The 12,500-nt window shown below is 47.4% G+C and overlaps 1 protein-coding gene across 4 annotated transcripts in view; it reads right to left on the reverse strand.

The window, feature by feature from the left end:
• Positions 1–12,376, reverse strand: part of LOC123484095 (ADAMTS-like protein 4) — a 47,179-nt gene extending 34,803 nt beyond the window's left edge. For 2 of the 4 annotated variants that reach the window (XM_045214067.1, XM_045214064.1), the window contains exons 1-5: positions 12,025–12,376; positions 11,592–11,609; positions 10,426–10,489; positions 8,416–9,074; positions 6,880–7,717 (exon numbers count right to left, since the gene is read on the reverse strand). In XM_045214067.1, coding sequence (XP_045070002.1) covers positions 6,880–7,717; positions 8,416–9,074; positions 10,426–10,489; positions 11,592–11,609; positions 12,025–12,047 — 1,602 coding nt within the window. In that variant the 5' untranslated portion in view covers positions 12,048–12,376. The remainder of the gene's footprint in view (positions 1–6,879; positions 7,718–8,415; positions 9,075–10,425; positions 10,490–11,591; positions 11,610–12,024) is intronic. The other 2 variants (XM_045214066.1, XM_045214065.1) reach the window with 2 other exon arrangements.
• Between the last annotated feature and the right edge of the window lie 124 nt (positions 12,377–12,500).

Genomic DNA, 12,500 nt, shown 5'->3' on the forward strand with positions numbered 1-12,500 from the left:
AGGGGAGGGGGGGGGGAGAGAAGGAGAAAGAGGGGAGGGTCTGTCTGTAATGAATAGAGTCATTAGTGAGAGGGAAAACAACCAGGGTCTCCCTCCCCAAGGCCCAGGGGCTTTGTACTACTGAGGTCTACTCTTACTGCCACACCAGTGGAGGCTGCTGAGGGGAGGACGGCTCATAGTAATGGCTGGAATGGAGTCAATGGAATGGTATCAAACATGTGGTTTCCATGTGGTTGATCCCATTCCATTGACTACATTCCAGCCATTACTTTGAGCCATCCTCCCCTCAGCAGCCTCCACTGTGCCACACAGTACAGAGGACAGAGAGGATGCCCACACTGACAGACCAATCAACTGCACTTCTACAAACACAGACAGAAAAACACTATTGGAATGCCCAGAAACAGCAAAACACACAAGTTCTGTAAACACACAAACAAACACTAAGTCTTGATCACACAGAACACTCCAATGTGAAAGCTGTTGTTGAAAACACACACACACCCTCCTGGGTGAGCCCAAGTTAACTCCTGAGGGGAACAGAAGTTCCTGGGAACCTTCCTCTGCAGCTGTGTTTCCATAGGGATCATCCAGGTGACGGAACAGGGATTACCCACCTGGGAATGGCCCTAGTCCTCTCAGCCTGTCCCATTCCTCACATCACTAAACAGCTGTACATATCAACTCATGAACACACAGACACACACACACACACACAGACAAAGATACACACTCACACACAAACAACACACACACACTCCCAGGTGTGTGTATGTGTAATCTGTTGGTCAGCTTCCTAACAGAGCAACAGTTCAGACTGGCTAATGATAAAGCATGTTTTCCAGCCCCAGCGCAGCCTGTAGTCTTGACCTATAACCCTGAGATATGGACATGGATGTAGACTCCAATGACACCACAGTCAGTCAGTCTCCAACCATAGGAGTCTCCAGCCATTTCTCAGAGATAGGCTTGACCCAGGAAGAGGAAGCCGAGCCTCCATGTGATAAACACTACAATAGACTCTCATACATAACTGCACAGGAAGCCAGCTGTCTGTCCACCACCTCCCAAGATGGACAACCCACTTTATCAGGTCATCACAGTGAAACAGAGCTACACTGAGACATACTCACTGGGTCTATTCACTAGAAGGATAGAATAGGACAGAGTAGGATATAATAAAATGTGAAATGGATATTTTCTATTTTTCTGAACGCTTCATAAACACACATACGCACACACAGGAGTTTGGATGCAGCACAGGGTCACCGCTGCCCCTGGAGCTATTTTGAAGCGACCCAGAAGAAGACTAACTTAGTCAGTATAGATAGCAAGGCTGATAATAATTACACACACACAGCTGTGTTTCAACACAGCACAAACCAATCTCGGCAAAGTGTGTGTGTGTATGCGTGTGTGTTTGTGTGTGTGTGTATGCGTATGTGTGTGTGTGTGTCCTACCCAGCACATCTGGGTCTGTTCAGGACTTCATAACTTATATAAACAATAATACGTTTGTCATCACTGGCCTTTTCAGAGAACAATACTGCCATTATCTCAGCCAAGACACTCTGGGCATGATACGTCTCTCTCAACATCCATCTCTGTGTGTGTCAGTCCATTACCATGATAATACTAAGCTCTGGCTGTTCAGACAGTGCATCCCAGTTTTGTAGAGTAATTGTTGCTTCAACTACATCATATTATACATTTGACAGTTCTTGGATCATGCTGTAAATCAGGGTGGATGAAGTTGCCTCCAGAAGCTGACCTATGGTCAGTGGTTTAGCGAGGGTAAGGCGGTGACCCGATCCTGCAGGTTCATGCTCTACAACATTCGGAGAGTACGACCCTGCCTTACACAGGAAGCGGCACAGGTCCTAATCCAGGCACTTGTCATCTCCCGTCTGGATTACTGCAACTCACTGTTGGCTGGGCTCCCTGCCTGTGCCATTAAACCCCTACAACTCATCCAGAATGCCGCAGCCCGTCTGGTGTTCAACCTTCCCAAGTTCTCTCACGTCACCCCCCTCCTCCGCACACTCCACTGGCTTCCAGTTGAAGCTCGCATCCGTTACAAGACCATGGTGCTTGCCTATGGAGCAGTGAGGGGAATGGCACCTCCGTACCTTCAGGCTCTGATCAGTCCCTACATCCAAACGAGGGCATTGCGTTCATCCACCTCTGGCCTGCTGGCTCCCCTTCCTCTGCGGAAGCATAGTTCCCGCTCAGCCCAGTCAAAACTGTTCGCTGCTCTGGCACCCCAATGGTGGAACAAGCTCCCTCACGACGCCAGGACAGCGGAGTCACTCACCACCTTCCGGAGACATTTGAAACCCCACCTCTTTAAGGAATACCTGGGATTGGATAAAGTAATCCTTCTACCCCCCCAAAAAAAAAATTATTGGAAAGTGGTTGTCCCACTGGCTATAGGGTGAATGCACCAATTTGTAAGTCGCTCTGGATAAGAGCGTCTGCTAAATGACGTAAATGTGCCCTTGAGCAAGGCACTTAACCCTAATTGCTCCTGTAAGTCGCTCTGGATAAGAGCGTCTGCTAAATGACTAAAATGTAAATGTAAAAATGTAAGCTGATCCCAGATCTGTGCCTAGCGGCAACTTCTGCCAGCAGTGTAAATCAAGTGGTACTTATCTTAGACCATACAGTACATTTAACTGGTTTTAATATAGATCCTGTGATAAAGCTGTCATATATCTCTCATTATAGCACTCTCTGTGGACTAAGCTGACTGTTATAGATGCAGTCATACAGTATAGTATAGTACATACATCACCAAAAGTATGTGGGCACCTGATCGTCCAACATCTCATTCCAAAATCATGGGCATTAAAATGGAGTTGGACCCACTTTGCTGCTATAACAGTCTCCACTCTTCTGGGAAGGCTTTCCACTAGATGTTGGAACATTGCTGCAGGGACTTGCTTCCATTCAGCCAGAAGAGTATTAGTGAGGTCGGGCACTGATGTTGGGCGATTAGGCCTGGTTCCAATTCATCCCAAAGGTGTTCGATGGGGTTGAGGTCAGGCCTCTGTGCAGGCCAGTCAAGTTCTTCTACACCGAACTCGACAAACCATTTCTGTATGGACCTCGCTTTGTGCACAGAGGCATTGTCATGCTGAAATAAGGAAGGGCCTTCCCCAAACTGTTGCCACAGAATCATCTAGAATGTCATTGTATACTGTAGCGTTAAGATTTCCCTTCACTGGAACTAAGGGGCCTGAACCATGAAAAACAGCCACAGGCCATTATTCCTCCTCCGCTAAACTTTACATTTGGCACTATGCATTCAGCAGGTAGTGTTCTCCTAGCATCCGCCAAACCCAGATTCGTCTGTCGGACTGCCAGATGGTGAAGTGTGATTCATCAATCCAGAGAACGCGTTTCCACTGCTCCAGAGTCCAATGGCGGCGAGCTTTACACCCCTCCAACGGAAGCTTGGCATTGCGCATGGTGATCTTAGGCTTGTGTGTGGCTGCTAGGACATGGAAATCCATTTCATGAAGCTCTAGACGAACAGTTATTGTGCTGACCTTGCTTCCAGAGGCAGTTTGGAACTCGGTAGTGAGTGTTGTAACCGAGGACAGACGATTTTTACGCGCTTCAGCACTCAGCGTTCCCATTCTGTGAGCTTGTGTGGCCTAACACTTCGCGACTGAGCCGTTGTTGCTCCTAGACGTTTCCACTTCACAATAACTGCACTTACAGTTGACCGGGGCAGCTCTACCAGGGCAGACATTTGACGAACTGACTTGTTGGAAAAATGTCATCCTATGACGGTGCCACGTTGAAAGTCACTGAGCTCTTCAGTAAGGCCATTCTACTGCCAATGTTTGTCTATGGAGATTGCATGGCTAGGTGCTCGATTTTATACACCTGTCAGCAACGGGTATGGCTGAAATAGCCGAATCCACTAATTTGAAGGGGTGTCCACATACTTTTGTATATATAGTGTATATTAGATAGATAAGGCCTTGGTGCTTGTTGTGTGGAGGCATGCTCCCTCGACACTGAGTAAATATTGACTCCAGAGTAGATGTGGGAAAGAGAGCAAGGGAAGAATGAAAGAGAGAGAAAGAGAGAGGGAGAGTGAGAGTGAGAGAGAGAAAGGAAGAGGTGTAGTCTTTCTTAATAGCTCCTTTCACTCAGAAGTCTGGTCAAAGTGTACCCTTGCTTTTTTCTCCTTCAGTCTGTTTCTCTCCACATTCCACACTTTCCTCTCCTCTCTCTCTCTTCCTAAAACCTCTTCTCTTCTTACACACGCACACACATGCGCACCATGCACACACTCTCTCTCTCTTTCTGCTTGTGTACTTTTCCATGAATCCCTCTCTTCCTCTATCACATACTTCCCTTTCTCTTCCTGCTGACTCTCTCTCTCTCTCTCTCTCTCTCTCTCTCTCTCTCATTCTCTCACTCTCACTCTCTCACTCACACTCACTCTCTCTCACTCTCTCTCTCTTTCAATCTCTCTAACTCTCACTCTCTCTCTCTCACTCTCTCTCTCTCTCTCTCACTCCCTCTCTCTCTTTCTCTTTCTCTCAATTCAATTCAATGGGCTTTATTGGCATGGGAAACATGTTTACATTGCCAAAGCAAGTGAAATAGATAATAAACAAAAGTGAACATTACACTCACAAAAGTTCCAAAAGAATAAAGAAATTTCAAATGTAAATATACAGTGTATACCCATCTCTCTCCACTCTCTTTCTTTCAGCACCTCTATTTCTACCTCTCTATCTCTATCTCTCTACCTCTGTGATCACTCTCTCAATCTATCTCTCCCTCTACCTCTCGGTGACCTCTCTATCTATCTCTCTCTCTACCTCTCTCTACCTCTCTATCTCTATCTCTACCTCTCTGTGACCTCTCTCTCAGGTCTGTCTCCCTCTCCCTGTGTTTGCTATGTCCTGCTCTCCCCCTCTGCCCCCACCCTCCCCCCTGCGTGCAGATTTCTATACACAGTGCCTTATTTCACTACTACTTAACTGAGTCGCTTCCCCTCCCACTCCTCTACTTTTCTCCTCTCCCTCCTTCCTCTATCCCTCTCTCAGTTCCCCCATTGCTTCTATGCAACAAAGTAAACACATGTACACACACGTGATCAGGCTTAAACATAGAATGTTGTAACAAACATTCACATAGTACACACACACACAAATATGTAGCCTGGTGAGTGAACCATCACAGGACTGTTATTAATGCCACTGGTACACATGGACACTACCGTCGGCTGCCAACAGCTAAATGTGTTTAACACTGGGAGTATAACTGTATGTGTGTGTGTGTGTGTGTGTGTGTGTGTGTGTGTGTGTGTGTGTGTGTGTGTGTGTGTGTGTGTGTGTGTGTGTGTGTGTGTGTGTGTGTGTGTGTGTGTGTGTGTGTGTGTGTGTGTGTGTGTGTGTGTGTGTGTGTGTGTGTGTGCGCGCGTGTGCGTGCGTGGGCGTGGGCGTGTGTGTGTGTGAGATCCAGACCAGATCAGAATGATCATATCTCTCTACCTCAGATAAAGCTCCTCTATGGGGCATACAGTCTGCTATGTATAGCTCTGTCACTCAATGAGCCTGAGAGAGACCGCCTGGCCAACCAAACACTAACCAGGGGTTCCCCCTCATAATACAATACACACAGACACACACACAACACACACAGAAACACACACACAGACACACACAAGATACACACACATAGCTCTTCTCTGATTGTTAAAATCACACAGGACAATCCATCATGATTATGTCATATTGACTGTAGAATGAGATCAGACAGTGATGTCATACATTCCAAGGTTCTTCAGGAAGTATGTCCACACTAGGAGCCAGATGGACCTCCTCCCAGTGAATAGAACTCCATGGATTTGACTGGGACTGAGTGAAACAACATGAACGGTTGGCTCTCTTTTATGACATTCTAGGGTCAAATCCCAGCCAAAGATTGTTAACCCATCTGGTACTATGGGACTGTACCACACACTACAGCTACAGGTCACAGCCATATCACCCACCCCATACACACACACACACACACACACTGCAGCTACTATATAGAGAGTAATACAGTCGATAACACTACACTCACAAGACCTGCAAGCCCCAAGGCCAGATCTGGCGTTACATACACACACACACACACACACACACCACACACACACACACCGCTTTGCTTGTGCAAGCGTGAAGGATATTCCGATCATAACAGTAAATGCCCAGAGCAGTACAAGCAGCCAGACAGTTTCCATATGACTGCCCATACACAACTGACTACTGTACAGCCAGCCTTCCTTTCCCTACCACACATACTGTATCACTATATGGCCATACAGGAATTACCTCCCAGTTAACTACTGGTGTTACTAACTCTATACTCATACAGGAATCACCTCCCAGTTAACTACTGGTGTTACTAACTCTATACTCATACAGGAATCACCTCCCAGTTAACTACTGGTGTTACTAACTCTATACTCATACAGGAATCACCTCCCAGTTAACTACTGGTGTTACTAACTCTATACTCATACAGGAATCACCTCCCAGTTAACTACTGGTGTTACTAACTCTATACTCATACAGGAATCACCTCCCAGTTAACTACTGGTGTTACTAACTCTATACTCATACAGGAATCACCTCCCAGTTAACTACTGGTGTTACTAACTCTACACTCATACAGGAATCACCTCCCAGTTAACTACTGGTGTTACTAACTCTATACTCATACAGGAATCACCTCCCAGTTAACTACTGGTGTTACTAACTCTATACTCATACAGGAATCACCTCGCAGTTAACTACTGGTGTTACTAACTCTACACTCATACAGGAATCAACCACTGAGGCATTTCAAGGCATTGGCTCTTACCTGTGAGAAGCACCGACGATACTCGTTCTCTGCTCCCGAGCACCTGTAGTTCTGGGGGGGTAATCTCTGTCCCCCTGTGTCCACCTCGGCCAGGGGGTGGGGGTGCTGCTGATGTTGCAGGGGGTAGATGTTGGGTTGAGGGGGTCCAGGGTGAGGGGGTTGGGGTTGGGGTTGAGGTTGAGGGTTGAAGCCATAGGGGGACTCTCTCTCTCTGTGCTGCGGGGAGGAGCGGTGAAGAGGGGGGGAGTAGGGGTGAGAGAGAGAGGGGGAGTAGGGGTGAGGCAGAGAGGGGAGGGGAGGAGGGGCGCGTCTACTGATTAGTCTGTCGTGGTTGGGCTGGGAGGGAGAGGGCCTGTGTGAGTGAGGGAGGGTCGAGGGCACTCTCTCTCTTTCTCTCCCTCTCTCCCTCCCTCGCTCCGCGGCAGCTTGTCTCTGTCTGTCCGTCTGTCTGTGACTGTCCGTGTCCCTCTGTCCATTCCTTTCTGGTTTAGCTGTGGCTGTTGTTAGCAATACCTTAGCGATAGGTGACTCCGTACTCTCCTCCTCTGTCTTCCTCTCCTCCTCTCTCCTCTCATGCTCCCTCTCTCCCCTGTTCCCTTTGTGGTTTTTGGCTCCCTCCCTCTCCTTCTCTCCCCTCCTCTTCTCCTCTCCTTCTTTGGGTCTGTCCATTTGGTCAATGTTAACAACAGCTCCCTCCTGCCCCTCAGTCTCTAGTACCAGGGTTGCTATGGTAGCATTGCCATGCTCGGTGTGGCGGGCCTGCCGGTTTTGCCGGTGTAATGGCAGAGAGAAGGGAACCCTGCCATAACCAAACTGACCCGGACGGATAGAAGAGGACCTGAGAGAGAGAGAGAGAGAGAGAGAGAGAGAGAGAGAGAGAGAGAGAGAGAGAGAGAGAGAGAGAGAGAGAGAGAGAGAGAGAGAGAGAGAGAGAGAGAGAGAGAGAGAGAGAGAGAGAGAGAGAGAGAGAGAGAAAGAAAGAAAGAAAGAAAGAAAGAAAGAAAGAAAGAAAGAAAGAAAGAAAGAAAGAAAGAAAGAAAGAAAGAAAGAAAGAAAGAAAGAAAGAAAGAAAGAAAGAAAGAAAGAAAGAAAGAAAGAAAGAAAGAAAGAAAGAAAGAAAGAAAGAAAGAAAGAAAGAAAGGAATGGGGGGGTTGGACAGGGAAATATTACTCATGATGACAGAACTCTTATCTGCTCTTAAAATGATTGACATTCTCCACAAGTGGAGCCAACAGCTTACAGCCTACAGTGAGAGTTAGAAGCAGAGCGTGTGAGGGTGAGAGCCTTAAGGAGTCTATATGTATAGAGGTCATGATATTGAGCAGAACTAGTGATCTAATTGCATAGCATGAGAGATGGGAATAAAAGTCAAACTCACACTCCCATGACTCACATCAACAGAATGACTCAACTCACACTACCAACGCCTTAACAACAACGTCTTACTTAACATTTACATAACGTCTAAAACAACATTTACACAACATCTACAGTAAACAGTTTCCTTGCCAACAAGATCATCCAATCATACTCACCTACTAGCAGGCAGAGCCCCCCTATTGGCCAACACTGACCTTCTGCTCCCACTTCCTCCCGCCCTCCCTGTTCCAGGATTGGCTGGCCGGCGGGCGGCCCTTGCTGGTTGGCTGTAGCTGGATGGGGGGGCAGGAAATGAGGGGGAACGGTAAACAGAATCTGGTTCCTGATTGGGTGATGAGAATTCCGTGCGATAGAGGGGAGACATGGGATTGGAGGACTGCGCTGGCACAGCTCCTGCCCCTCCTCCTATAGGAGTGTCCCGATAGAGAGACAGTCCTGGGTTCTGATTGGATGATGGGAGTGAGGGGGGATAGAAGGGGGCTGGCTGTCTCTCTGTCCCTCCCCCTCCCCCTCCTCCTCCCCCGTACTGGGATGGCTGGTTGCTAGAATAAAGAGGGGGGTAGAAGGGGCGGATGGCGGAGATGACAGAGCCATGGTTGGGACTCCCGGCCCCCCCTGGGAGGAACGATGAACCCCCCCAGTTTGGAGGAGAGTGGGAGAGGGGAGGAGTTTGGGGACGGGGAGGGGCTTCACACTTCCTGGTTCTCTGTGACACACCCACTCCGCAGCTCTGAGAACATCCTGACCACTCCCCCCAGGCAGACCACACTCCCTCCGGACTATCGTCCACCTGCCGTGATCTTCTACCCGTCGCCTGGAACACGAACACACACACACAAGCACACATCAGACATATGATAAACCAGCCAGGTCACCCGTGATACAAGTCAGTATTAGACGTCCATCCATGTCTGAGGACGTCGGGGCCTCTGCCTCTGGTGCAAAAGGTTGCATGTTCAAATCCAGCGATAGAAAGTTGTTTTTGAGATTTTTGTTTTAAACCTATCCCAAACCTTAACACTTACTTTAACCATTCAGAGTTAATGCATAACCTTAACATTTCTGAGTTAATGCCTAAAATTAACCTTAAACACTTTGAAATTGAAATTTGACGTTTGAGAAACATGGATGAACGTCTAATTCTGACATGAGACTGTGAGAGCTTGTTGGATAAACATGTAACAAACATATTCAAGTATTTCCTAGACAGGCCTCTGTAGTTATGTTGGCCCCTGCCGTAGCAAATCTGCCTTCAATTGGTGTCAAAGTTTCAGTGCCAGAATCCCTGGATGTTGTTCAGGGGGCTAGGAAAGGGAAGACGTCTAGGCTAAGTTCACTTATGCTGGCAGTAGCATTAAACCAGTTTTATGAACTGAGGAACAAAATCATCAACTGTGTGGAATATGGATTGATGGCCTTGTGGAAGTGCTGTGGCACGGCCAGCTCTGGCCTGGTATGCTGAACACAGTGCGGTCTGTGCGCGTGTGTAACAGGCCAGGCTTTGATGTGTTCCTCTGTGGCTCTGTCTAAATGTTTCTCATTTCATAACTCAGAGCTGTGTGTGTGTGTGTGTGTGTGTGTGTGTGTGTGTGTGTGTGTGTGTGTGTGTGTGTGTGTGTGTGTGTGTGTGTGTGTGTGTGTGTGTGTGTGTGTGTGTCTGTGTGGCCTGGTTGGCAGAACAGCTATAGAGAGACCTGAACAAAAGTTTCCATTCAGCAATAACCAAAACATGAGGCTGCACTCCACCACTCTGAGAGAAAGAGTGTACACACCTGTATGTGTATGTGATAGAAGGTGAAAGGACATAGAACGTGTGTGTGTGTGTATGTGTGTGTGTCTGTATGTGTTTCTGAGCGTGTACAGGGCTCCATTAGGTCAAATAACGGCCACACATGTCTCTGTCTCTGTGTCAGGGGACCACTCCACCGCCAGGGGACATGGGTAATGAGTGACATCACAAAAACCCAGCTGCCACAGAGCCAAGACCATCACTGACTCACAACCACTGACCCGGCACCAGAACTGACCACTAGTGCACACACAGTGAGATGGTGAACCACTCACTACGGGCTTTCATGGGCTAAATCCACCAGGACCCTAAACTACGATTACAGACACTAATCGCCTCTAATCACCACCATCACTATGGTAAAACCATTACTCACCTTTTTCTTCTCAGCCTTGGTCAGAGAGGATGTGACTGCCACAAAACCCCACAACACATAAAGCCTGAGAGAGGGGGAGTGAAGAGAGAGAAGAGGAAATAAAAAGATGAGGGGGATAGAGAGAGGAAGAGTGGAGAGGGGTTGAGTAAACACAACCAAATATTATGAGTTCCAATGGAATTAATCCTGGTGCTTACATATGTTTACTTACAGAGGATGTACTATGAGGATGCAATGTATATTCTCATATCCTAAGGCTATCAAAACGCCTCAGTAGCTTCATAAATGATATCATTTAATAGTCAACACTATGGGGGGGTTCACATACTTCTCTTTCCCTAACAGTCCAGAGCCTGTCTAGTAGTTGTTTAATAAACAGTCTAGCATGCGTAAAAGCACCATGCATAATGTGTTTTCTTTCATTATAAGACATACTGTAAAACGAACTCCCAGCAGTTCAGTTAAAATTCTTTCGAATGTTCCAGATACGTTACTATGTTTGAGGAGCACACCATGCGTCGTTTTTTCACAGCGCTGCGTGTGAGTTCAAGAAGAACTTTCTTTGACTGGGCGGTTCAGCAGCGGTTCAGCGGTATCTCAGTCAATCTGACCGCGCCGAGAAGGTGCAAACAAACTAATATGTCTAAACATCAGCCGTGTTTTTCCTCCCAACTGTCCAGACCCTGTGGCTTTTAAACACACAAGCCCACTTCCAAACGCATACACTCGCGATCCCAAATCATCATGTACATTTGTTTTAATCGTTTGAGACTTGGAGAGAGGGGCCTCAGGCTTTGGGTTTGGTTTATGTTGGCCACATGATTACAGGTTCCTGTAAATTGCTTTCATATAGCTACAAACTCAGGACGCTGATGCATGTGCACTGGGCTAGAGTATATCATTTTAGATGCACTACCACAATTATTGTGTGAACTGTGAAGCCACACCACAATCCCATAACATCACAAATCCGCAGGCCACATGTGACCGCTGTGACTGGTGCAGTTTCGCCAGTGTGTGCACCGCCGCGGGCTCCCCTCCTACTGAAACCCTCCCCACAGTCCCCAGGCCCACACTAGACTAAACAATTATCCCAAAACCACAGACAAAGGTCCCGCACAGCCTGACACAACAGACCAGCTCAGCCTGAACTAACGACCCCCTACCCGCGTCCACGTTTCTCTCTACAGTGGCACATTGTAGAATAAAGAGAGAGAGAGAGAAATTGAAATGTAATTGAAATGTAATTTAATTGAGAGAGAAAGAGAGATAGGGGGGGTGAGAGAGTGGGAACTGTTACAAAATCTGCCCAGAGAGTGAGTTTTAACCTCAACCCCAGCCGGAGGGAAAATTCCTTATACATAGCGCGCCCATGCAACACATGCGCGGGTAGGCTTCACCTATATGCTATAGCACAAACGCAAGATATTTATTCACAACACTTGACTTTTCAACAGTTTTAAATACGTCGAGATAACATATAGCCCTATTACACTTACTGTTGGCTACATCGCCACTGAAATAAAATTTTGTTTTAAACCTTTCGCACACATGAAGGCGTGGAGCAGGTTTTCGGTCAATAGAGTACCCCCAATTTACCTGCACAGAAACCCGAGACGCATTCTCTCGGTGGCCTCGCCCTGAAGTATTTCCCCTCCGGTAACGACTTTCTGACCACCGTATAGGTGTTTTTTTGCTGCTTCCCGGGGTGAGTTATTATTCGTTCCTTTCGGTAATAGTCAGAACAACCGCTGTGTCTTCTATGTGCCTGTGAGAGAGGGTTCCTTCGCGTGCTCTCTCTCTCTCTCGCTCTCTCTCTCGGCCCCCCTCGTTCTGTCACACTGACTCACTCCCCCCATGAATTCGGATCCGGGAAGGGTTTCAGAGTTTTTTTCTCTCGTTCACCCGAAAACTTTTTTTTGTCCTTGTTTTAAACTGGTGTGACGTCTGGCAGCCGGGGGGCCTGAAGGGGAGAAAGAGAGCGATACAGAATTGACAGATTACACAACTCTCTCTCTCTCTCTCTCTCTCTCTCTCTCTCTCTCTCTCTCTCTCTCTCTCTCTCTATTATCGTT

The sequence above is a fragment of the Coregonus clupeaformis genome, unplaced genomic scaffold, assembly GCF_020615455.1.
Source record: "Coregonus clupeaformis isolate EN_2021a unplaced genomic scaffold, ASM2061545v1 scaf0195, whole genome shotgun sequence".
In the NCBI taxonomy this organism is placed as follows: domain Eukaryota; kingdom Metazoa; phylum Chordata; class Actinopteri; order Salmoniformes; family Salmonidae; genus Coregonus; species Coregonus clupeaformis.